At 55.7% G+C, this 26053-nt stretch overlaps 1 protein-coding gene across 2 annotated transcripts in view; it reads right to left on the reverse strand.

The window, feature by feature from the left end:
- Window positions 1–25655, reverse strand: part of LEF1 (lymphoid enhancer-binding factor 1) — an 81082-nt gene extending 55427 nt beyond the window's left edge. Inside the window, exons 1-2 of one of the 2 annotated variants that reach the window (XM_004686605.2) lie at window positions 25593–25655; window positions 24089–24222 (exon numbers count right to left, since the gene is read on the reverse strand). In XM_004686605.2, the coding sequence (XP_004686662.1) occupies window positions 24089–24157 (69 nt within the window). In that variant the 5' untranslated portion in view covers window positions 24158–24222; window positions 25593–25655. Of the gene's footprint in view, window positions 1–24088; window positions 24223–25592 lie in introns of those variants that run through there. The other variant, XM_012727970.1, reaches the window with a different exon arrangement.
- Between the last annotated feature and the right edge of the window lie 398 nt (window positions 25656–26053).

Below are 26053 nucleotides of genomic sequence, written 5' to 3' on the forward strand. Positions count from 1 at the left end.
CTGGGCCGCTCGCTGTAAAACCTTGCAAGTTGAGGGCTCCGTACACCAACATGGGGGGGCAGGCAGTGGCCCCCAACTCCTCACCAATCGCAGGTGCCAGCAGGTCGTCAGAGCCCAAGACCTGCGGCTCTGTGCGCGGACAGAGGCGGGCACCCTGCGAGGCCCTCCTCTGTGGGCAGGCCGCGCCAGCACCCCAGCCTTCACTGGGCCGCAAGAGCAGGCGGGACAGCAGGTGCCCTGAAACCAGGGGACCCGCAAGGACCAAGAGTGTTTGCTTAGCCTGGGGGAGTGGAAAAGGGCCGGAGGAAGGCAAAGGGCGCCAAGCCCGGCTGCTGCGTAAGGAGGGGTGACGCCATTTCTCTCAGGGACGGCCCACAAGGGCACGCGCCCTCCCAGCAGTGCTGGGGCCCCGGGGGGCGGGGCGGGGGCTGATTCTGGCAGAGGGCTGGCCCCACCTCGGGGGTGGTATGGTGCTGGGTCTTCCCGGCCCAAGCCCAGGGTCCCGGCCAGGGCCTCGCACAGGGACCTGTAGCCAACAAAGCCTCTGCTTTGTCCACAGAGAGCCTCTGCTGGCTGGAGCTGGGAGCCAGTGGGGGTTTGAGTGACACTTCAATGACATGCCAGCAGGGGAGAGATTTTTAGGCAAGCAGAGACTTGCAGCCTGCCTTGAGCCCCACAGTGTAGTAATTATCCACTCTGAACCCTTCAGGGGCCAACCCGCTCCGGAGCCCGCAATTCCTCCTGCCCTCCGCCCACTCAGCCCCTGGGCTGGCTCCAAGGAACCTCTTCTTTTGGGCTTCACCCCGCCCCCCCCCCAACCACCCACCCTCGCCCAACTGTACATCAAACAGTACGTGTGATTAAATACATCCTTTTAAAATTCCTTAGGCTCACTTCTTCCTTACCCATCCAGAAAGAAAATCACTCAAGCAAGCAGACAGACCAACCCAACAGAAACCGGGCTGGTTTCAGCCGGAAGCAACGCCACAGCGCATGGGAAGCTGATGATGGAGAGGCTGTATGTACCCTGCTTTTCGAGGGTTAACCTTCTCTTGTCAGGCAGACAAGAGAAGACGACCCCCTCCAGTCATAAAGGAGCTACCAGGGCGCTCTCCTGTTAAAGCCTTGAAATCAGAAGGCCCGAGCCCGTCTCCCACCACAGCCAGGCGTCTCCCAGGGCCTCGGAGGGCCCTCAAGTACCCCCGCGGTGGTGGCGTGGCCTTGCCTGAAACGCACCTCAGCTTCGTCCCTTCACATGCTCTCTGTGGCCCACACAGGCCAGACTGCAGCTGCCCCCAATCTCCTCACCCTGAACTCCCTGCGGACACCAAGCTGCCAGTTCAAATGCGTGTGCTAAAGTCTCCCATTTCCTTTCATAAAGACAAACCAGGGTCCCCCGAAACGTAGATGCTTGCGCTGCCTCGTAACCTTCCGGGTGAGCAGACCCGCTCACCTCCACAGCCAGCCCCAGGGTGGGAGGCCAGAATGCTGCCTCGGAGGGCTGGCGCCGTGGCTTCCTGCCTTATAAGGACAAGGACGGGTACTGAGTGCCCCGTGCTCACCCCTGACAGCTGTGCTTTTCTATATAAAAGCACAACGGCTGGTGACAACCACCCTTGAGATGCTTCAAAGGTTTTGAAACGACAGCCTCACTCCAAACTGCCCCAAGTGCGATGGCAGAATTACCTTCCAGTGACTGATGGAGTTACTACAGCTAAGTGAGCACTGGGCAGGAAGGCCCTTCCAGGAGGGGCTCGGAGCCATCCTTCAGGATGCCGTGAGGTCGATGAAAACGTCAAACCCTACAGCTCCGGTAGATGCAATTTTTCCTAGTCTATTGTACCTCAGGAAAGCTGGAAAAGCAACCTGACAGGTGGCGTGGGCCCTCCTGCTAAGGACTGGGCGCCTGATCGGATTCCGAGGCCAAAAATTCAGTGCTGTCTTTTTTTTTTTTTATTTCAAACACTTTTAAGTTGACTTCACCGAGCTAATTAAAATTAGCTCGTGGCCCTTCCCCAAGCAACTTCTTCAAACAGCACACACATTTCTGAGACGAAGAGAAGCAAAACTATTAAGTTACTTTCAGGATATATATTTTTTTCACAAACAACACACAAATGGAGCTGGTGGTTTCCCACCTAAACAAAAGGTGCAAGTCCTGGTTTAAATACCAAAGTCATCTCCACACCAAGCCGCCTCACGGCCTGCGGGATCACGCCAGGTGGGAAAGCACAGACTTAGGCCTGGGGCCCAGACTCTGCACGGAGAGGAATGTCACCGCTGGTCATCTGGCGTCCCGGTCTCATCCGCCATCCCAACGACTACCACGACAGGTTCTTCACCTGCACATTCTTTCATTCCGAATGCCTGAAATCTGGCTTGCCCTTTTTCCCATTCCAAACGCCAGTGGCTTCCACTTGCCAAGGCCCTCGAGTTATGACTTCATGTTGCCCCGCAGACTGCCTCCAGCTGCACAGGTCAAAACAGCACAGTCACCACCTCATTTGGCCTTCCCTCCAAAGAGAAGGTCTCCTTTGCATGCAAAGGGATCTTTAACCAAGGTGAACTTTTTGTCTGTCAGTTCCGAGTGACCCAAAACCTACGAGTTTAACGAATTGTGAACCACACATCTTCTCACATGGCTACAGAGCCTAAAGGACCAGAACAGAAGTCTCCTATTTTTGCATCTTTACCAGAATCCTAGCCTCGCCGAGGCACGCTGGGCTCGCCCTATCCCTCCACGGACTGGGGTCTGCGGGGGCCGGGTCACAAAGAAAGCCGATGATCAGAAAGGACGCAGGAGCCCGCAGCCAGCGGCCATGGCCCCTGCGTAGAGCACAGCCCAGACCTGCCCTGGCTAGCCAGGCCAGGGGTCGAGGGCGCCTGGCAGCGCACTGCCTTCACGCAGAGCCCACGGGGCCTACCCCATGGCTCCCGCCAGGCAGAGAGGGAAACTGAGGATTAAGATACTTTAGGGAGCTTGCTTCAGGCCCCACAGCCGCTGAGGGGCGGGGCCGAGAGCCAGGTCAGGCGATCTGACTCATGAGCTGCAAACCCGCAGCCCGCGGACCTGCACATGAGCTCTGCACTGGCGTGCGGCTCCTGCAGCGGCGCAGGTGTGCCTTCGTCCAAGGGGCTCAGCGGCCAGGGATCTGGCTGCAGAAGGGGCTGCCGGCAGCATCCTGAGGTTTTGACGTGGCACAGGTGTTGCGCGGGGCGGCGGCAGACACCCCTGGGGATCACAGCCCGCCCCTTGGAGTTGCCAGCGGCTGGCAGAGGGATTCAGCAGTGAGGGCTGGGGTGTCAGGAATTCTGAGGTTCCCACCTGGGCCTGAGGGCACCTGTGCGGGCTTGCACCCTTCCTCCTCCGCCCGTGTCCTTGCATGTGGACGGGAAGCCGTGTGTGTAACCGGATCCCCTCACAGGCTGGCAGGGTGACAGGTGGGATTAAGGGTAGGAAACGCAGAGAGGTGGGGATGCTGGCGAGGCGGGTGGGAAGGAGACCGGGAGGGCAGGCAGGCAGAGGCCTAAACGCACAGGTCGCCATTCTCGACCGCAGCTTCCTTCCAAGGACTAGAATCCTGGAGAAGCTTCTGCTCTCGGGGCCTACGGCACATGCTTTACGCCTCAATGTTTATAATAAAGCACACGAATTAATAGTTAAAAACCTCTAAGCCTCTAAGCCTTAGGTGAGTGGAAAGGGCTCCGTCACGGTTCTGCTGGTGAGCGCCACAGCAGGAGAGTGACTGTGACCTGCAGGCTGGGTTGTTTTCCACTTGAGTTTATTTAATTTTCAGAACAGTGAGTCATCTGCTTTATGCAAATGAAAGCTATGATGGTTTTACTCCAGTGCAGAACTATACTTTACACACAGAACACAATTCTTTAAATAGCGAGACGCCCAGTCCTGTAACGCCAAGCTACATAACTCTCATCTTCTCCTGTAAAATCTGGAAGCTGATCCCCCTCAAAGGGGCAGGGCCAGCTCCATGCAGATCTGGATGCAGGGGATCTCTGACCGGAACAGAGGTTCAGGGCTCACCGGTGAGGGAAACAGAGGTGGGAGGCGGGCGGATGGGGGGGCTTGGCAGCATTTAATGAAAGACCTTCAAGGAAGTGAATGAGGGCTCCATCTTGGAGGATCCCAGAAACAGTTATAGCCATACCATGACTGAGCGAATCTAGGTTCACTGGAAGATCTAAAAATATAAACTAAAAAACAAAACACCAAAACCCTGCAATTTGGATTCATAAAAACACATTCTGGCTCATATATCAAAATGCTGGCCAAAATGCCTCAGGGAGATAAAGTTAATCCCCCCAAACATCTGACATTACCCACAAGAAACAGAGGAAAAACACAGATTTCTTTACCTCACAAAGAACTCATGGGGGCTTTCCAGCTCCCCTTAGAAACTCAGCTTAAAGGAAGAGCACACACTGTAGAGATTTGCCTCACTTTTCATGTAAATCTACAGCTTTCCATAAACATTCCAAAAAAAAACAAAAACCTCCCTTCAATTTATATTCAAAATATCAAGGGATTATTGAAACCCCTAATTTGCTGTTGAAGTCTGGCAGTCTCTACCTTGCGTGAAAGGCAACCCAGCTCCTCTGTGGTTCCAGTGAAGAGAAGGGGCGAGACCGGACTGAGGCGGTGCCGCAGGCAGCCCTGGAGCGGGCCGGACCCAGTCGGGGAAGAAAGGGAACCCCGAGCTTTTTGAAAAGACCAAACTCCTGGAAGCCGCCCGCGGGCCCGGGCCCTGGTCCTGCGCTCGCCCTGGCCCTGCCGCCCCTCCCTGCTTTAGCCCAACTTTATTTTTCTCTTTTATCTCTCGATAACTGCACCCAGGGACCCGGAGGGGATTGATTTTTTTTGTTTTGACTTATTGTTTGAAGATGTGTAACTCAAAGCAGCTCGCGCGCCTCTGATGTCGACGCTGGAGCGGCATGAAAGGTAAACCGGGGCGGCCCGGAGCCGAGCGGGGCAGGGGCGAGGGCATTCTAGAACCAGCCGCCCAGGGTTTCCTGCCGTGCCGGCTGCCCCGGGGAGCCCCCGCCTCAGCCGGGGCGCTGGCAGAGCCCAGGGCTGGCGACGTCCTCGTCAGGTGACAGGAGCAGGTTCAACTCAAGCTCCCGGCCTCCTCTCTGCTCCGCGCCGGGGCCGTGACGTTAGACGCACCTGTGCGTGAGGCAGACCGTGATTTCCTACCTGGAAAAAAGGCCCCGCTTTTGTTCACAGGGAAAGGAAACTTCGGCACATTTCCCAGGCCTGCATCGGGGGGAAAAAAAAAAAAAAGAAGAAGCAGGCAACAGTCGGCAGCAGGGGAAGCTAGGACGAAGGACAAAACCGCTTCCCCAAGGCCGTCAATCAAGATGAAAAGGGCGGCGGGCTCTGGGAGGCAGATTAACACATTCCGCACCCCGACGCCGTCCAAGACACGCTCTACGCACGTCGGGTAGAACCTGTGTTCTCAGTGTGGCGTCCGCAGAACACGCCGCCTTAGCAAACACCCCAAGGTCCAGCTCTTCCCCTTCCAGGGCAACTCCAGGGGCTCACGGCGGGCCCCTTCCTCCAGCTAGCAGCTAACTCTCTGGCCGGGCTGCGCCAGGACAGACTCCCACCAGCGGTTCTGTGGGTCTGCCCCCCGAAGTCGCCCGGCGTGCTGAAATATGGTCGCACAGGCGGACATCATCTCCCAATTGTACCCTCGTTTTCTGCTCTGCTGGACAGCGTGCCCGGAGTTTGTCACCGCGCGTCCCCCCCAGCCACCCCCCCCCCCGCCACATCATTCATGTGTCTATAATTGTCATCGAGATGTGGCATGTCAGCGGGACCCCACTGTTCTCCTCGCCCCGTCCCCCCACACTCACTCAGGTAACAAACCCGTAATCTCGCCCTGTTTTCATGATGGTTGAATTACACATAATTGTTCCTGCACAGTGATTGATTTCTGCCTGAATAGAGACCTCTGCCTTTTTTCAATGCAAGCGAGTGGCAGCCAACTCTCCATCTAGGAGAGGCAGCAGCCTTTGAAGAGATCAAAGCCAAGGCCGCGAGCAGTTGTGCGCCCTGGGAATATGGAAAGCCTTTATGCTCTCAACCCCATTTCCAGCACCACGCTGGATTGCAGCCGCATTACATTCGGCCAGCATTCTTAATGCTTTTAGTATTGACTCTGACATCACCGATAGCTGTTTTAAAGTAACAAAAGCCGAAAGATGACTTATTTTCACAACTCTGTAATTGGAACATGCAAAGATAGGGGGTGGGGAAAGCAAGCAGGAAGGGGAGGGAAGTGCATTTGCTTTTAATTTAAAGCAGCACAAAAGAAAGCCCAGCCCAAAATACATATATGTGCGTGCACATGCACACACACACACACACACACACTATTTTCCGTAAATGAAAAACATGTTTTTCATATGGAAAAAACAGCAGGGGCATTTTCATAACTCAGACCACACAAAATGAAGTGATGGGTAAACACACACTTTTTCAAGTCTAAAGGGCAAAACAGAAATGAGGGGTAAGTGACTCCAACTGGGAAGAGGACCCGAGCGCGCTCTGGGGGAGACCCACAGACACCTGCGACAGGTGGGCCCCGGCGCAGGTGAACCTTCACTCCCTCCCCCTGCGTGAGGCCTGGTCAGTGGCTTTCGGGGACCGAGATGTGCCTTGTAACAAACCACAGGCTTGGTTGGGGAACTGCAAAAGCACCATTTCATATCAACACGAGCAGAACAGCAAAGTCAAGGAGGTTTTCACTTCTGGTTGCCGACAGTGAGACAGAAATCAGTCTGCCACCACTACGCCTGGATACTTGATTCAAATCCTAAGGGCATGCCAACTAAATGATGCCATGCCAGCATTCTTTCCCCAGGCGGCACTGAGGGCAGGTATCTCTGATCTGTGCTCTTAGTGAAGGCGTTCGGGTTGCTTTTCTCAAGCACACTCTGAAAATCACCCATTCCTGCCTTTACATTCAGCGTGGACACGAGCAGGCCAACTGTGCAGGGGGCCAGCTATCTCTGGAATCATCAACCGCTATGCCCAGGGAACCCCCCCCCCCATGCCCCGATGCTCTTAGTAATCGAGAGGCTGTTCTGGAAAACATCTGTTGAATTAACACATCTGTTGACTTCTACACAGTCACCCCAAAAGCAGTAAGCAAGACTGGAAGATGGAGAGAGTGGGAAAGCAGAAATTTTTGAGGATTTATACATCCGCATCATCTCACTTCTCAAAGACCCCTTACCCCAAGGGCTTCATACTGTCTGTGGGCATGTTCGTGAAGCGGCGGTCTTTACTTTTCCAAGTCTGTGAAGTTCTAGGACTTACCGACGGGGAAGACAAGTGTATGACCTGACTGGCCCCGTCCACATGACACAGAATCTTTGAGTTCTGAAACAAGCACCAAGTGTGTCCGGCTGACGGGCTGGGCAAGCAACAGGCCGGGCTGCAGGGCACCCAGAGCTTCTTGGGAAATTTGCTCTGAGAATGTGCTCAACTGGAGAGACTCTGCTATTTGCCTGCCGACCTCAGTTCACACGGTTATGCCTAGCGTGTTTGCTTTCCTCGGGGGTCTGTTTCGGAGCAAAGGGCGCAAGCTGCGTGGATTCAGAATGGCGACGACAAAACCCAGCAAGGAAACACAAAGGGCAGCGTCTCAGAGCCGGGGTCTTTTCCTCTTAGGAAAAATGCCGTTTCGTTCCCTTAACCATTTTCCAAAAGTGCCAGAAATCCATTGCAGTTTCTGTGTTGCTCCAGGTTGCATTCCTAATAAGCCGATCACATCGTCTGGACCCCAAGGCCTCAACCTAATTTTAGATTATCAGGCAAAAACGGTTCCTTTTGTGATTCCATCCGTAGCTTCTCCAGCACAGGAACAAGCAGGGCAGCCCTGGGCGGCGCAGGCCCGGGCAGGCGAGCACGTGGCCAGAGGAAGCCCAGCCCACTCCCGGCCGGCACTGCCCCTGCGGGCGCCACGCAGGGAGGCCGGCCCTCCCGGCTCTTCTCGGGACCCTCACTCAGAACGGATGGAACTGGAGGGGAGAGCAAGCGCACCCAGGGTGACTGTGCACCCTGCCCCTCGGGCCAGGGACACGCGCGGGGGGCACTCGCCGTACCTGCAGGCCGGCCTGGCGAGCTCCCCTTTCGGGGAGGGTTTGGGGGCCACTTACTGAGGAGAAAATGGAACTGCCACCCTTCCTGGGAAGCGCCCAGCCGAGGCGGGCACTCACGCCTCTGGCGTCGCTCTCCCACTTCCGTTCCCCCCGAGGAGGCCACCTCTTCCCTGGGCTGCGCTGCAGCGCAGGACACCGCTGGCCGCGGCCCCCAGTGCAGAGCGGGGTGCACGTGTCTGATGCCCGGGCCACGTTCCCACCTGCCCTCCTCTTTCTCCAAGTTGGCAACTGGGCCCCCCTGGGGACAGTGAAGGGCTGGGCCACCAGGTCCCCGAGAACATGCCCACGCAGCCACCGGACGCGGGCCGCTCACGGAGGGCACCGCCACCCCCGCAGCCGCTGTCCTCACCACTCGGGCACTTACAGCACGCGACTGGGTCCGGAACAGAGTTCCCTGCACCGATGACAGCCTGGGGGGCTGCAGCAGAGCTCCTGGGGGGGCGGGGGGGGAGGCAGGGCCAGGTCAGGGCAGGGGACGGGACACCAGAGGTCAGCATGGAGCAGGCCTGCAATGAGGGAATGACGAGGGTCCACAGCGGGCTGCACGCACCCGGCCAGGCCACATGCCCAGGGTCACGTGACTGCAGCAGCACGCAGGGGGTCCCAGGGGCTGGGCCACTGGACCAGGGTCACACCCCCCGGGGCGGATGGCCACACACCTACTGCCCGCCGCGTGGCAAGCCCACAGGAGTCCGTTTTCTGTAGGAAACCTGCACGGCAAACAACGACGCACGCGGCCGGAAGGAGGCGCGGCCCCGCACGCTGAGTCATGCGTTCTCACGGACACCCCACAGCAGCCACGTGTCAACAGCTCCTGGGGCTCCTGCGCGCCAGCCGGACGCACCCCCTCGGCCGGCACCCGGGCGCGCCAGCGCAGACTCCAGCGCTAGCACCGTCCTGCATCAGACCGTGTGTGTGTCACAGGCCCGCGCGGCTCGGGGAGGCGGCTCCGTGCAGGCGTCCACTCACGCGGACCACGACGTCAGGGCCGGCGGCCACTACCTCGGAGCCGGCAGGGGCGCCACAGCCGAGGGCCAGCTGGCGAGGAGCGGGCACAGTGCGGACACCTCAGCTGCACTAGGGGCTTCCGCCGCCACAGCACGGCGCCAGGGCGGCTCGTGCCCCGTGAGCCGGGTCAGTGTCTAGGGGCCGGCGGCCTGCTACGGAAATATGCTCACCACTGGCCTGAATGCCTGCGGGCCCAGCTGACCCGGACGTCCTCCCCGGGCCCACACGCGGGTGTGAGCAGCCGGCAGCGCCGCGCTCTGGCAGTGACAGGCGGCCGCGGAGGAGAACGAGCCCGAGAGCCGGCGGCGGGGCCCCCTGCCCGCGCGGGGGGCCGGCACGAAGGCCACAGTGTCCGCGGGGACCGCAGTCCAGACAGCTAAGCACGCACACGGGCTGATGCTCATGTAACACGGCACGTGTCACACCTGACGTGCGAGGGGCGCACACGCCCGCACCCGTGTGCTGCTGCGTCTGCAGTGCTCCCGGGTATGGAGACGTGCGCACACCGTGTGGCGAGGGTGCCGACTCCCCGACTGCCGCATGCTCACGCGCTGGCCGGGCCGAGGACGCACACACGGCGCCCGCTGGACGCGGCGCTTACGTGGCACCCGCGCGTGCCCCGTTCCCGCCCAGATCCCGGCATTCCGAGGGGACCCACGCAGGGCAACCGGCTGCTGAGACCTGGCTGGGGATGAGGGTGGGGCGCTAAGGGGTCACTGTCGGAGGCGGAAAACGCTCGACACTGCAGGGAGGCGCACAGCCCTGTGCACGGCCTGGAAGCCAGTAAATGGGGCACTTCGGGCGGGGCGGCTGGACGGTATGCGTGTGTGTGGCCCCACAAAGTTACTGGCATCCAATAAATGTCAGCTGAATATGAGGGCGCGAATAAATCCCTCCGCCCTCCGCTGGGAAGAGGAAACGCCAGAGGGGCAAGCCTACGAGCCAGCCCCCGAGCGCCTGGCCACTGGAAGCTGGGCGCACGGCCCTGGGGCTGCCCTGCCACGGGCAGGGGCCTGGGGACATCTTGGAGCAGGGGGCAGGCAGGACGCGGCGTGGGTGGGTCTCTGCGGCAGACCGCTCACGGCTGCGTCCAGCCAAGCCTGGCGTGGGCTGTGCCCGGCCGCCCGGCCTGTCCTGGGGCCCCCCGTTACGGGAGCGCGTGCAGGGGCCCTGGGACCGGGGTGGGGGCCGGGCAGGACTGAGCAGTTTCTCCCTGCCCCATGCAGCCGCCCCACTTTACTCCGAGAGCAGGAAGCCCCCCTTGGCCAGAGCGTGCGGTCAGGTGTGGCACCTCCCGCGCAGACAGCGGCTCTGGGGAACAGCTTCTGCACCCGCACCCGGCAGCCCTGGGCTCTCCAACCGGGATCAGTGCCCGCAGCACCTCTGCTATCACCACTCGCAGACCAGAAAGCCTGTTCCCGGAGGGCCGTGCCCGAGGACCTGGGGCCAGGGAGTGCCGCGCCCGTCTCCATATGAACATTTCCCTGCCAGGAAATTAGCAGCAACAGAAATTGTTTTTAGAGCCTGTTAACATTTGTTTTCCCTCAAGTAGCCAAGTATTTCCTAACACAAGCATTATCGAATTTACTAAAACACCATGAACATCACAAGCTAACAAAAAATAAACATCTCGGCGGCCCCTGGATTGCCATCTGCTGCCAGGGAGGCTTCTGGCCTTTCCGCTGCCCGGCCGTGGTGGAAGGAGGGGCGTCATTTCTTTCTGAAACGTTTGCTCTCTGACCAAACCAAGCAGGTGGAGACCCCTCCCAACAGGGAACGCGCTCCTGCACCCCATGCTAAGCTGGGCGTGCGTGAGCCGCCTCCGTGGGGCGAAGGGGCGCGGCTCAGACTGCACCAGGCCTTCGGCTGAGGTGAGGGGCCCCTTCCACAGACCCGGCCGCTTCCTGCTACGTTGCCGACTTGCAGGACCATTGTCCCAAGGTTGGTGAGGGAGGGAATGGAGTGTCAGGTCAAAGACGGCCTTCCCCGCCTCGGGCTGCGGCCACCCAGCCCACCGGTCCAGCTTCCCGACACGCTGCCACGCCGACGGCACGCAACACTCCCGCTGCCGCCATCCACAATGGGGCCGTGGCGCACCTAGCAGAGGTCTCCCAGGCCAAGGTTTGGGGGTGGGGTGGGGGGCTCGTAAAGTGTGTCCCGACCGCCTGGCCGTCTTTGTGCCCACCAGCGGCCCACCAGGCAGCCGTGGTGATCAGCGGGGCCGGCCGACACGCTTCCCGGTGACGGCTTCACTCACCCCATTTGTTTTTCCATAGTTCTGGGCTTTTTGCAACAGGCTTGGCTTACTTAATATGCACAACCTTTTAATTTAAAAAGTGATCCATTAAGCAACTTTCCTGGCCCAACCCGAACAGCACAGTTCCTCTCGCCCATACTCCCAGCGGCCCGCACTGGGCGGCCAGCAGAAGTAACGCAGGCCAGCGGTGCGGACTGGGCCCGGGGTCCAGGGTGACCACGGCCCTGCTCCGGGACACCCGGCTGGTGTCTCCCTGTGGGGCTGCAGGCCCCCCTTGGCGGCTTTTCTGTCAGGATCCACAATGTGGATAAGCAGAGATGCTGCCCAATATTCGCTCCAAGTCAATGATGACTCATGAGCTGAACAATGAGTGCTTCCTGAAACGAGCGCCCTTTGGTGTCTGTCTCCACTCCGCCAGGAAACCCTGGCTAACCCACAACTTACGGGCTAGTTCAGAGACGGCTCCCAGGGCGCGTGGTCAATGAAATGGGCTGACAAGGCCGATCAGGTCACTGCCCCAGCCCACACGGGCTGACAGCATGCCCTGTTCGAAAGTCGCACGGCCCAAGGGAAATGCTCTTGTGTTACTAGTTGTTTACACAAGCAGCAGCAGCAGATACACCTCAACGCTGTTGTTTAAAAAAAAAAACAAAGATAATATTTGGTGAATAGTTTTCAACCGCTATTATCTGAGGAAGAGTTGGTGAAAATGTCGTATAATAAAAAGCAAAGACGTGAACGAGCAAGTCACGTAAACACGTAGAGATACATATTTATGATGCACTTCAACAGGCTTCTGTTTGAGTCGATTTTAATAGACCTCTGCAAACTATTTAAACCTACATAACCTATAAAAGATATTATACAGAAATATGTGTATTTTTGAAACATTTATTTATGCATACAACAACTGGGGTACAGGCCAGAGGTGCAGGAGGGTGAGGGGATTCACCAGAGTGGGGTTGGGGAGCAGAGCAAGTGAGTCTACTGAACTACACTGCTGAGGGGAGCAGCGGGCAGGTCAGGAGAGGTCTGCTGCACCATGCGGGTCACCTCCCTGGCCGGGGATCGAACTCGTGCCGCAGTGGGTGCGGACAGCTTCATAGTGCTGTTGCGCCACCAGGGAGGGCCCAGAAATACGTATTTTTAACAAGGTCTGCAGTGTAAGCAGCAACAGAAGCCTTTAGTGGCCATAACTGAGGATAAAATGAGTAAACTGAAATCTTTTAATAGCTATTAAGCATGAAGCCATTAATTACAACAGATGGTACAGATCTATATTCACGTGGTAAGAAGAATACACGATATTTTTATGAAAAGGCTTGCAATAAAATAGCCGTAGGAGCTCCCTGTACAGACGTGTGACTGCAGAAAGCACAGGGAAAACATGCGTGAGTTGGTACAGGGGCGCACTCCATACTCAGAAACCATTTGCCAGAAAAGCAAGAACTTTCTATTTACTTTTTTCCTGATCTTCAATGAGCTTTTCTGACTTCTGACTTCTTGCCCCCCCAAAATGAATAATCACATTTCCTTTGTCGAGAAAGAAGCTTGCTGCTCCTGAGTGTTCTCTTCACAAGCAGTTTCTTCACTCTTTAAAGGAAACCCGCTGTCACAATTTCTCAGGAATGATAACAATTCCAGTTAATTGTAAACTCATTTCTCTTCCTTAACCGAACATCATTCTACCACAAAAATCACCCCGCAGAGCTACTAGAAAAGCATCGCACACCACATGTCACCAGGAGCACTGCTTGACAGACCTGTCCCTGCAAGTGCTCTATTCTTATGGAATAAGGAGGCAAATTTCCAAAGAGATTCCAAGAATCACAAAACCTCTGGCTACACAGCTACTAGATGGATCAATCTATTCAGTCCTCAAGACGTGGGGACACCACAGTCCCTAGAAGTGAACCATCGGAATTTACATAAAAATGCTGCATTTACCAAAATGTGGCTGACACCTCCAAGGAACAACTATTTCCCGGGGTTTGTCCACACCCCATTGAGCAACCGCACGGTGATGTGCAGAGCAGCCAAGAGACAAGTTAGGCAGTCTTAAAAGCCAAGCCTTTTCCACCGTTGGATAAAACACAAGCACGACGGATGTTTTTCACCCTCAGAGTTCCTTCTCGCCCCGGACTAAGGATAATTCTCAACACCTCTTCCAGGGAGAAACTAGTGGGTGCTGGAGTCCCAGCTCCTGAGTCAGGAATACCGGCTCTGAATCCAAGTTTTGCCCCTCGTGAACCTTTGGGACTAGATAAGCTGTCAGTGCTTTGGTCTCCTTATTGAAAGTGGGGGGGTGGGGTGGTGAAACTTGGTGGTATTGACCCGACAGCCTTGCAGTGCACGAGAAAGAGGTATGCCACGGGCAGCCCCGGACTGTGAAATGCCAGCATGCCGCTACTCCCGCAGCCCGGGCGAGGCGCGAGGTCCTTCTCGTCAGTCTCTCACCAGCGTGCAGGAGGCTTCACAGGTATCCTGTAAGGCACTGCCGACTTAAATAAATTATGACCAAGAAGATATTTCGTCTCAGCCATGGGCTATTCTGTTGTGTTGTTTTGTTTTCAGTAAGAAAGCACCCCCAGAAACTTGTTCCCTCCAGTTGGTCACTCCCGCTAATATCCTGCCCTCGTCACAGGTTAGAAGCGCCGCCATCTTTAATGCACTCCCTTCGCTGCCTCTGACCTCCAGGCTCTCTGCAAAAACCATCTGCAGCTTCCTGATGAGGTAGTCCCTGGTTCCACATCTTCTAGCACCTTCTGCCTTCCGTGCCGGAGAAGGCAGGGAGAAACGGCCAGGTGCAGGCTGTGAGCACACACCCCCTTTCCCTGCCCCTCCACCCCGTCAGTCTTACAAGGTCTTCAGTCGCCCCCCCCCCCATCGCTGCCTACGCTCCCTCTCTGTGCCTCAGTCTCCTCCTCTGTCAGCCAGGTATTTGGGACCTCAGCAGGGGACTGTTTGGATTCCGTGCCCTGCTGTAAATGCAGCGGCCTGTGCTCCACAGCCACCCCTGGATGCTGTGATTCACCTGACGCCATTTCTAAGCTCAATTTCAGACTGGAACTCCTGTGTGAGCCTGTAACTTTTGGCCTCTCCATGTCAACATGGGCGGACAGCTGCTGCTCCTGCCCTCCCGTAGTGAAGCTCTGAAAAGGCTGCTGGTTTTAGACCACAAATATCTGGAGAGTAACCCGGTAACCTGCTGGGTATTGGGTGGTGTATACCACAGGGTCTGAGCCGTGGAGACCCAGAAGACACAGCCCAACCCTAAAGGAACTGACAAGGGTGAACTGATTACACACAGAGGCCGCCGGCCATTTTAGATGTGGACCAGGGTGATGGTGTGCCCCCCTCCCATGGGAACTGCAGGGGCAGCGCTTCACATGGCTGGTGGTGGCATCGGGAGGGGCTTCCTGGAGGAGGTGTCATCCAGTGTGAACCTTGAAGGATGAACAAGATGTTGCTGGTGGGGAACTGGGGAAGGAATGAGGGCTGGAGCAGGGAATGCAGCTGAACTGTGACCTGCAGGGCAGGAGGGGGTTGTTAGGCCCGAGAGATGGGCGGGCCCACACAGTGAAAGCTTTGCAAGCAGTGCTAAGGACTGCGGGTTCCACTTGGTAGCAAAGGAAGCCTGAGTTCTGACCAGCACTGTAGGGCCCTCCGTGAAGGGCCAGGCCTGACCACTGCTCCGCCCGCTCCGCAGTTATCTGGGCCACTGCCGCCTCCACCTACTCCAAGCCACAGGATCAGGGTTCCCAAACTGCAGCTCAGTAAGTCTGCAAGTGACCTGTTAGAAGAGCAACCACAGGACCCGGATCAGGACATCTGCAAGGGGCCCAAACCAGCCTTTTCAGTAAGAACCCAGCAACTCTGAGGCAGCTGGGTGCCCCCAGGAAGACCACGACTACCAGACTGAGTGTACAAGTAGCAGAGGTGGCATCTGTGTCACAGGCGCAGGGGTCCATTCAGAGAGGCCGGCAAAGGGCAGACGCACACACAGCTGTGAGGAGCACAGCACTGGGCCTGGCCTCTGCCCCCAGCAGAGCGCTCTGCACCGCTGCAGCCCGTGCGTGCGTGGGCGCCCACCTGCACACATGCATAGCATGGGTGTGCGTGCGTGTCTACATGTGATTTTGCTGTGTGTTCATGTACATGCATGTGCGTTTACTACTGCTGTTCTTGGTCTGCATGTGAGCAAGTCTGAGCAAAATCTGTAGTTCAGGAGACAGCCCCACCCCCTGGCTCCCTCGCCCGCAGTCTGGGCCTCTAAGGCAGGCAGGACTTCTGAGTTGTGGGCAGAGCTGGCCTTTCCCCCACCTCATTCACTTTCCACACAGGCGAGAGGAGCGGGCCCTCCCTGGGGCCCTGAAGGAGAGGGAGCCTGTGGCTTGGTCAGGAGGCTCAGCTCCCTCCTGGGTCTGTCTGCCCCTCTGCAGTCCCACAGGGCAGCAGCCCCTGTCGCGGCCAGGAGGCCGACGGCTCAGTGGTGTGTTCCTTGTGGGTGTCAGGAGTCCAAATTCAGCCTCGTTCATAATTAGGACGACAGCGAGCTGTCCACCTGGCCGCCGGCTGGCCCCGGACTCACTGCTGGCTGGCAGGAGGCGTGAACGCGGCAGTTGTCGCAGCACCGGGCAAATGTGCTGGGCAGCGAGGACACGCACTGCCCGTTTCAATACAAGCGCTGTTTCGTGAGGCTGCAACGGCAGTGCTGGGGCAATGCCAGCTTCAGAAAGTGGACTGCCCTGGACTGATTCTGCGTCTGGCACTGCACTCCCAGGAAACGGAATGTAAGCAGAGAGTGAGCTGGGAGGGAGGCATTTCCTCACGAGGGGGCTTGAGCCCAGGAGGGAAAAGCCCACGCCCTCTCTCTGTGCACCAACCGGAGGCCAAGGACCCAAAGGAGAGGGTCACCGACAGGCGGCACAGCAGCAGCCAGGGTGCCCACTGCATGCCGGCGTGCAGGGCAAGCCACCGAGCGTCTGCTGAGGTTCTGATGCCCTGAATATACAACCGGCTGCGGTGCCTGTGTCTGTTTCTGAGTGAAGAACTCTCCTAGTGAAGCTACCGCCTGGAGTGAAATTCGTCTTTCTTTTTAATCCCATAAAAATAGTCATAGAAAAGAAATCGCCCAGAAAAATCATCCAAGAAGTAGGTGCTTTTCTGGATATTTTAGCCGTATTTCAATTCCATTCGGTTCTGAAAGGCAAGTATAGCTACTTAAAATGAAAATGAACAGATGGGTAGGCCTTGAGGATGGGCAGACCTGTAACCTGGTGCAGGGCGGAGCTGTCCAAAGGGCAGCCCTCATCTTTAACACTGACCCCCACACACACACACACGGTTTTCAGCTGGGATTAAATAAGTGTGTAAATTACCCCACAGCATCTGGCCCAAAGCAGGGGTGTTTAGAAATGTTACTTGCTTTCCCGTAAAAGAAAGTATTCCTGAGTTTTCAGTTCAGACTTTTAAGGTGTACAAAAAGTGAGTGAGCTCTCGCGCCAGCACTGTCTGGGGACTGCCTTCTCTCCCTGACCCAACTGAACAGCCTAGATTGGCCCAACTGCAGTGAAAGGTAAACGGTTTTTCCTTTGGCGCTTCCGGCGTCGTCTGTCTTTAAGCACCCACACGCCGGAGCCTGAGACAGAGCCTGAATGCTGGCGGGCGCCTCCAGTCCCTCTCCCTCAGGCCCAGCCATGAGCCCGAGACCACGTGGCTGTGGTGATGACAAGGCCTCAGGGGAGCGCCGAATGGAAGCACCCTGTGCCCAGAGAACCAAGCTGGCTCCATGTTGACACACAGTCAACACTCAGGGTGTGGCCGAAAGAAACAGGCAAAGCCCTGAAAAGATGGAAACTGGACTTCTCGACGAAGCTGGGAAAACATGGATTTCTCCCACCCGCAGGGCCAGCCGACGCACTTGGGCCTGACCCTCACCGAGGCCCAGAAAGCTCCAACGAGTCAAGATGGGAGCAAGCTGGGACAGCTGCCTGCTGTCTGTCCTCTGCACCCACACCTCAGGCCTCCTCTCCAGGCAGTTTCCACAGCGGGAGAAGAAGCCGGCTCCTCAGTGCCGATGGGGCACGGGGCTGGGGGGAGACCGGAGGGGTGCTGTCTGGGATTCCCGTCCAGATAGTACAAGGCTCTGAGACTTAGACACCTGGTCCCACACAGCTCCCTCCCTTCATGGAGCTTGGAGAAAATCAGGTGAGAAAAGGCATCCAAGCAAAGAAAGCGGCCACTGCACAAGGCCGGTGACCATAGCTCCACCCCCGCCCACGCCCCATTTTTTGTCACGTCGACAGTTTCTGACGGTTAATGGAAGGTCTTCACACTGTGTCCAAATTACAGGGCAGCACGCTAAGAAGCAGAAACTTCCCTTTCTCAGGTGATTCTGGGGTACAGCCAAGCCCCTCCGGTGCCAGCAGCCTCACCACCAGGTGGGGGCGCCCAGCTCGCACCTCCTGAGGCCTCTGCGCTCTGCAGCTAGGACGTCAGAGTTCCCCAGGCCCCGTGTCCGCTGGCCTGCACGGCCTGGTCAGAGTCGGGCAGCCAGATGGGAGGAGACTGTTTTGTGAGCGAGAAGACAAAGATGGTGGAGAGTAACCACCTGCCTGAGGCTTCTGGGGAAGCGATGGCCTCGGGCAAGGCGGGCTCCTCCTTCGGGGGCCCCGCCTTCACCCCACTAAGGCAGGCTCCCTGCTCCCTGCACTCTGCAGAAGGCCGCACTACAGGAAACGCGCCCTTTCTCCCGCGGGGAAGAACAGAAATGAAGTAAGCGCGTTACTAGCCTAGTGGCGTGAACACAGGGGTGAGGCGGGTTGAGTCTCTTACGCCATGTGCGCCGCCAGCGCCCATCAAAGGAAAGGCATTTCGAGGCTCTCCTCTCCGAGAGGGCACCTGGGAGCCAGCACGACCTACGTACTTCAGCCGGTGCTCCACGGGGCAAACCCCACTCGAGCTCCAGAAGCAGCTCCCCACCGACTGCATCTAGCTGCTCGGGGAAACCTCACGTTCTTGGGGGAGCCCGTGACTTCCCCCTCAGCCACACTGACCTCGTGCTCTTGCTCCCTAATCATGCAGCGATCAGAGAAAGGAAAGCAACGCCGAGGGTTAGCAGGCGGACCCTTTCAGACTTGCTTTCAACATAGCACTTCCTCTGACAAAACAGGATCCTCTGGAGACATCTTACCCTCTAGTATGTCTAGCATATTCGTCATGAATTCAGCAGACCCAGTCAAGTGTCTGCTGTCGCCAGGCTGAGGGCAACGTAACATCTCCCAGCCTTGGTCAGCGGGTCACACGGTCAATCAACGTGCAGCTGACTCTCCTCACCAAATGGTTCGAGATTTAAAAACCAACCCCTTAAACATGTTAAAGGCTTAAAGTCGCCTTTTGGTGTTTTGCCCTGCAACTGACGATAACACCCACAAGCAAATGGACCCTGCAGCCCTCAGGCAGCATTTGTGGCTCCTCTGAAAAGGGAAGGTAACAGCAACAACCAATTCCCACAGTGATCAAAACTTGATTCTGCAAACCTGTCATCAAGGCCCACCCAGGGTTAGCTGCAGCTCTAGAGAGGCAATGATCAACGATCTAAACTTCTAGACAGAAGTTTAGCAGTAACTGCTAGAGCACAGCACACTCCTGGACTCTTGGCCAGCTCGCCTCTCGGCCCGCGCTCGGGCCTGCGGATGGCCAAGGGGAGGGGGACGCCCTGTCCTTGCGGTTCTCGCCAACGCGGAGTCAATGAGATGCTCCCGTGCGCGCGGCATGGGGGACCCCCGAGCCTGGACGCGGAGGCTCCAGGCTGGTCGGAGAGCGCCGGGCACAGCGGCTGGGAGGACGAACGACTGCAGAGGGGAGCCCCACTGGCACAGGGCAGAAAGGGCGGCTCAGTGCCACTGCCAGGCTGACGCAGGGGCCCCGTGAAGGGGCGGGTCCTCTGCGAATACCCTCTCTTTAAGAACCTCTCTCCGTGACAGCCAGCCGCCACGGGGCTGGGCGCTATTCTGCCTGCAGGCACCACGTGTGCTTTTCCGGTGCCCACGGACGGAGCTGGCATGTGGCTCTTTACATCTCCAGCCCACCTCCAGGTGACATGAAACCAGCTTTATAAAATCCCAGTCCTGTGTGAAATACATAAGTGAGGAACAGCAGGAGCCAGAGACGGATGGCATGATGCAGTCACTTAAAAATAAATTCGGTCATATTCACCAGAAATGCCTCTGCCCAAAGAAGTTACCGGGTTGGTTAAAAACAAATAAACAAAAGAGGAAAAAGACAAGACTCAACGGCTCCAAGTTTTGCTCAGTGGCTGTTATGGAAGAGACCCCAGGAGGGAGAAGTTCAAGTGCAGGCGGCCCTACCTGTGAGCCCCAACCTTTCGACCCCTCCCCGGTGTCTGGCCACAGCAGAGACTGGAGCCACATCATGAGGCTGATGAGGGGGCGTGGGGGGGAACTTCCCAGAGCAACGTCTGCATGACGGGTCAGGCTCAGCATCACTGGCTGAGGAACTGTGTTGCTGTGTTTATGGGCACCCACCCTCCAGCCCCACTGCTGCTCCTGGGGGGCCCCGGGGACACGGGTACCACAGACGCTAACGGGCACAGCCACTGGCCTCTTTCCGGACAGGCGCGGATGGAGGACTCCGGGGCCCGGGGGCGGTTCCCGCAGGTGCTCCTGAGGGCCACCTTCGAGTTGGCGGCGAGCACACTTTCTAAAAGACAGCTTCTGCGCTGGAGACAGAGAGGAACCGCCAAGACAACAAGCTGCAGGGACGCAAGTCAGACCAGAGAAGCAAGCCGTAGGTCCGCCAGTTAAACTCCGCCCCGCCAGTCTGATGAGCAGAGTTTATCCTGACACTCTGGCTCCAAGCAGAAGCTACGGTCCCGGTGCCCTGGCCTGACGTGCTCCTCAGGCAGCGGCCGGGGAGCTGGCGGTCGCAGCAGCCCACCCGCGTGCCCCGCAGGAGGGGCGCAGCCACACAGGCCCAGGCTCCGCTGTGTGACCCCCACCGCAGCCTGGGGGGCGAAGAGGGGAGACAAAGCGTTAGGAAGCCTCGCTGTGCTCGCCAGCCATCAAAATACAGATTCCTGGCTGCGAACACTACACAACAGGCGGGAGAGGCTGAGGGTTGCGAGAAAAAGCAGCCCGCCACCGCCGGAGAACAATGGCCGCCACCCCACGGAAGCCAGCGAGGGCGAGTGCCAGCGCGAGCCGCTTCCTTTCCCACCTACAGAGCAGAGACACAAGCGCGCCGCGGCGGATGCCACCAGGTGCTCCTGCGGTCAGGACCACACGGCTTCCTGCCCTGGGCCACGGCCCTGCCCTCCACAGCCTCTGAAGGGAAATGAGAAATGAGCTGTTTCTCTTCGAAGGTGCTAAGCATTTGAGTGGCATGAGGAACAAATGGGAGCTTGACACCTGAGACGATTAACCACAAGGCTCCAGGTCCCAGAACTTTCACTGGGTTCACACCGCGCAGGCCCCAGGCCCCGGTGCCAGGGCGGCCCCCCGCGAGGACCGAAGGATCTCGTTTTTTCTTTGACTGCTTGATCGTCAGCCTACAGGGGATTTTTCCTCCGTAAGGCTCAGGGAAAGCAAGGCTTGGGAGTGTGCTGCTAATAAACTCTCCAGGGCCTTTGCTCTGAAATATTTAACGAGCTTCTGCATTTTCTTCTCACCCTATGACGACGAACTCAAGCCGAGGTTTACTGCGCTTACAGAACTCAGGGACACCCGGTGTGTCATTAGCAGAGCTGTCTGGTTAGGCCCGATCTACCCCGACTAGGCGTTCTCGGTGCACGTTCTCCGAGGCACCCATTCACCACATTCCTGGACAGACACGCCTCTCGGAATCTCAGTTCAGGACAGGATGTAGTTAGCCAATCAGAACGTCCCTTCGAGAGGCAGGAGGCTGGAGGGCTGAGAGTGGCTGGCAGGAGTGGGTACCCTGCCTGGTCTCAGGGGAAAGCCAGGCCAGCACACTGCTGGTGCCGGTCTGCCAAAGAGCACAAGCTCCCCGTCAACAATGCCAACTCTGGGCCAGCGGCAGGGACACCTCCGCCAGCCCGGGGGTCCCAGCTGGTATGTTCTGGGTTACCTGCAGTTACACAAACGGAAGAGACTTGGGTGGGGAAGGGGTGGCCGCGGCCTCCCCCCACTGCACCGCAGATGTTTTTGGAGGTAACACCTGTGGGCAGCAGCTGGTGTAAACAAGCAGTTGCTGATAATGCAAATGTCAGCAACAGGGTAGCCGAGGGGTTACACGCCCCCACCCCACCAAATGGGCCCCCCCCCCCCGCCTGACTCCCCAGATGAAGTGGAAGTCAGTCACACACCAGCCGAGCCCTGCCGGGAGCGGAGGCTGAGAGCAAGAAGACAGTGTGGTTAGGGTGAAGAAGAGACAGAGGCTGCCTTCCGGGTCCATGCTTTGGATCTCAGACACATTAAAAACAGCTGCTGGGTATTTCAAACCAAAGGTTGCAACTTCCCTTCGGTGGGTCAAACCCCAAAAAAAATACTGGACGTTGCTCTGTGGTTAAAGCCCAGAAGCTTCTGCAGTTGTGCAAATCGCAAGAAAGCCCGGTTAAACTGATAACACTCTAAAATCTCCCAGAATGAGACACATTAGCCCATAACAGGGCAGGCCCCGATCCTGACCACATCACTTTCCTCTGCCCTCCACCCACCAATATTTATTCTGGCCACAAACCTTTCCCAGACAATGAGTGGCTGTTTCAGTGACCTCAAAATTTTAATACATGCCCTAAAACAAATAGCCTCCATTCTATCAGCATTTCAGAATGATTGGTATGGGGTGGAGAAAAGCTCAGCAAGGCCGAAGGCAGGGGTCTAAAGAGAAAGCTTCATGTCCAGAAAAATCTGGGACCTCACTTATTAATCACACTATTTGTATTATACTGATGATAGTGGTTAAATTTAGGAGTAGTTCCACAAAGACTAAGCATTCACTGTCTAAGACTGTACCAGAGGGCTATTTTCTATTGCTACTGAGTCACAAACTATAATTTGTCAAAAAAGATAATTTATTGTTCCCGAAAAGTCTTTCGAGAGAAATCGTCAAGTAAGTCTTATCAAAACGTTCTCCTCCCCTCAAAAACACCAACAAAGCAGCCAACAGACAAAAGAAAAATCTGCACTAAATAAGCATTTAGCTCAGCAAACATTAAGTCTCTCAGAAATTTCAAAACTCAGAAGCCTTCCTCGGGGTGGTCTGTAAAATGGAAACCGGTAGTGGCTGGTGTCAGTTCATTCACTTTTTTATGTAGCAGATCCATCCACATTACACAGACAGCTGTGTCATTCAACATGTGCAAAGCTTTTCAAAATAGCAGGTTAAATTGCCATTTCCTATAACAACCATCACGAGATCTGTCAGATCACCATTTTAGCTACTGGAACTGAGAAAAATCGCATTCCCTATTTGAGAAGGCAACTATCCGTATGAAACATGCGGAAAAGCAATGACTAACTCCCGAATCGCAGCAGCTACATAAAGTGGTTCTGTCACTGCACAGGGGAGGAACACAGGCAACAGCACGAGAGAAACACAACACTCTCCTCAGCGGCACGGCCTATCCCCTTCCCGGCACCTCCGGCCAATTCCTGGTTCCCAGATTCAGTTCCCAGGGGTGCCAGTGCCCAGTGAGTTTCACTCTGTGGAAACAAGGCCAAGTCCACAGGCCCATTACCATCTTGGATTCCATTCATCTGAGGGCTTAGTTAGCTCTGACACCTCACCCCTAATCCCCACCCACATATTTGGAATTGGGGTTTGGGTGGCAGAAAGGAGAGAGGCTGGGAAGAACACATGTCAACACACACACTGACAACGCTTCCCCGTGACCGAGAGGGTGACTGTTCAGGAGAGCCCTGGCACATCACTAAACAAGTCACTCTATAGGCTCTATAGGTGTTTTCTTGCTCTAACCAGTGAGACGAGCATGTGAAACACACCTGAAATGTCTCCCAGTGCATCGGTATGATGCTATCAGAACGTCACTGAATTTTTAGGACTTCTGAAGCTGAACAAGCACAAGATCAAAAAGGAACACTTTTCGCTAGGTTATCTTCAGTAGGCATTTTCTCAGCAATAGTCATCAGTAGTAAAAAGGGTTCACCTCCCTCTCCCAGCAGATCTTTAAGAACCAGCAGCTAAAACAATAAAGGAGGCAGTTTTAAAAAGCTGCAGTCGTATTCCAAACGTTCAGCTCTAAATGAGCCAAGATAGTGATCACTGTAGTTAGCTTATGGGCAGCATTTAGTTAATGGAAAGTTAAATCCATTTTTTACTCTTGTCAGCACAGCAAGCATCATGATCATAAAATCATGAATTTGTTGACTGAACTTCACTTGATTTCATGGTAACCCATGATCTGTTTTTTATTAATCTTAACCAACAAACCAAAAGTTAAAATTCCCAGGGCAAGACATCAAAAAGTCGCACCATTTAAGGCAGCCATTTCTCACAGCAGTTCTTACATAGCAACGACCTGTCATATAATGAAAGCATTTCCCACATGTTTAAAAAACAAACAAACATTTGCCGAAATATAAATTAATTTGCACGTCGGAAAATAATCTGCAACGTCAGCATGTTACTCACTGTTCTCGGGATGGGTGGAGAAAGAGATCCATTTGACATGTACGGGTCGTTATTCATGTTTGGCATCATTATGTAGCCAGAATAACTCGAGTAGGAGGGTCCCTTGGTGTACAGCCCTCCATCTGGATGCTTTCCTGAGGAGCCAGAGAACCGCAGTGAGGACTTCCTTTGTACATGACTGTATTTTTCATTAGAAAAGCTAATACATAAAAGATTAGTTTACCAAATATTGTAAGTGGATTATTATGCTCTCGTAGATTGACAGTATTTATTCTCTTAAATGGCTTAGCCGTGAGCCAGATGTTTTAAAAACATGTGGTTCAATTTACTTCCACTACTGACTGGTATTTTTACAAAAGTAAGTGCTACCCATGTAATGCAATTTGTTCTAATAGTGAAAACTGGACTAAGGATACTGACACAAGAAACACACGCAGAAAGCTCAATGCTGTGAGCACAGAGAGACGAGGTCCTCCTTCTGCTTCTGCGCCCACAGATATATTGCGATGAGTGATGTGAAGCTATGCCTTACTGAAAAGGCAAAGGGTCTACCTGGGCTTTAATCACAGAAAATTTCTAGATGTCGCTGTTTCTAACGAATGGGCCAGAACCAAACCATCAGGATGAACTGCAGAAGACTTCATTTTATGTGCTACGCTTCCATCACCCTGGCAAAGACATCTCTGTGTGTTCAGAATATGTCTCTTGCCTTTGACTTGTGTGACTCCTTTGTGGCCCAGAAGGCAGCTTGGTATTATCGTCCTCTTCCTTTCTGTCCTAGCTGACATGATGGACGTGTGAACAGTCCGTTCTGGGGTGGCCAGCTGTATGTAATTAAAGAACGGACACGCGGGCTGTTTGACAAGGAAATCCGACCAATACTAGGACCTGAGAGGACTGATATCTAAAAACAGATCATTTAAAAAGTTTTGAGCAAGAATCAGAAATGCGGAGAGCACGCGAGCGAGCGGCACGTTCTCTGTACACGGTCCCTAACGCTAAGACTAACGTCTTGCATTTTTACAAGGTGGATTGTTTCATAGAGCAGGGGTCACCTGCCTTCTCCCTGCAACCAGCAATGGCAGTTTTACAAAGGAAATCGGCTGCAACAGCTCCTGCTAGCAAACAAATCAGTGTGGACTGTCCTGTCACCATGCCGGGAAGATGAGAAAGCTCTGAGCCCATTAGAGGTTAGATAAAATGAGCAAGGGTACAGCTCATTAGACATTTCCTCTTTCACAAGAATCCGGAGGCCACCTGAAATGCAAAGGCCCCCCCACTCAGGCAGAGCCAGCTCTTCCAGTATGTAAATCTGCATTGAGGACAAGCAGGAAGGTAGCCAGTGGGTCCTCATTCCCACTAAAGAGTGTGGGCACAGAGAGTCTTATCACAGCAGGGTGCTGGCTTCGTGGGCCCAGACAGAAATAATGCAACAGCGAAACATGGGTCAGCAGCACAAACAGCCAGGAGGGACAGCTGGGCCAGGCAGAGCCAGGGGTCTTACCGTCATCGCCGTGCTCTCGGGCCTTGTCGTGGTAGGGCTCCTGGGAGGTCTGTGCTTGTCTGACCACCTAAGGGCGCAAATCCCATCCCCGAGAGAAAGAGAATCACCTTGGGGCGCATGGCAGTCATGACTTCAGAGTGTCGCTGCTGGGGGACTCGGAGGATTAGGTTTAACTCCAAGCTACCTGCTCTAAACGTTGGGGGGGGGCAGGCTGGGGTTGAGAGCTCTGGAAATCTTTCTCATTCTCTTTCCAGCAATTATTTCTGAGAGACGCCCAGCCACCCAGGACCAGAAAGTAGAAAGGAGAGTAAGAGAAATAACACGGTAACGTGGAAGATGCACACGCTGCCCTGGCTGCTCTTTGTTACAACTCTCGGAGGCGGCTGGGTGGCAAAGGTGTTAGCAGTTTAAGCTAGTGGGCGCTCCTTTTGCTGGCCTGTCCCACCCGGGCTCAATCCCGA

This window comes from Condylura cristata, unplaced genomic scaffold, assembly GCF_000260355.1.
Source record: "Condylura cristata isolate star-nosed mole 26May11 unplaced genomic scaffold, ConCri1.0 scaffold00021, whole genome shotgun sequence".
In the NCBI taxonomy this organism is placed as follows: domain Eukaryota; kingdom Metazoa; phylum Chordata; class Mammalia; order Eulipotyphla; family Talpidae; genus Condylura; species Condylura cristata.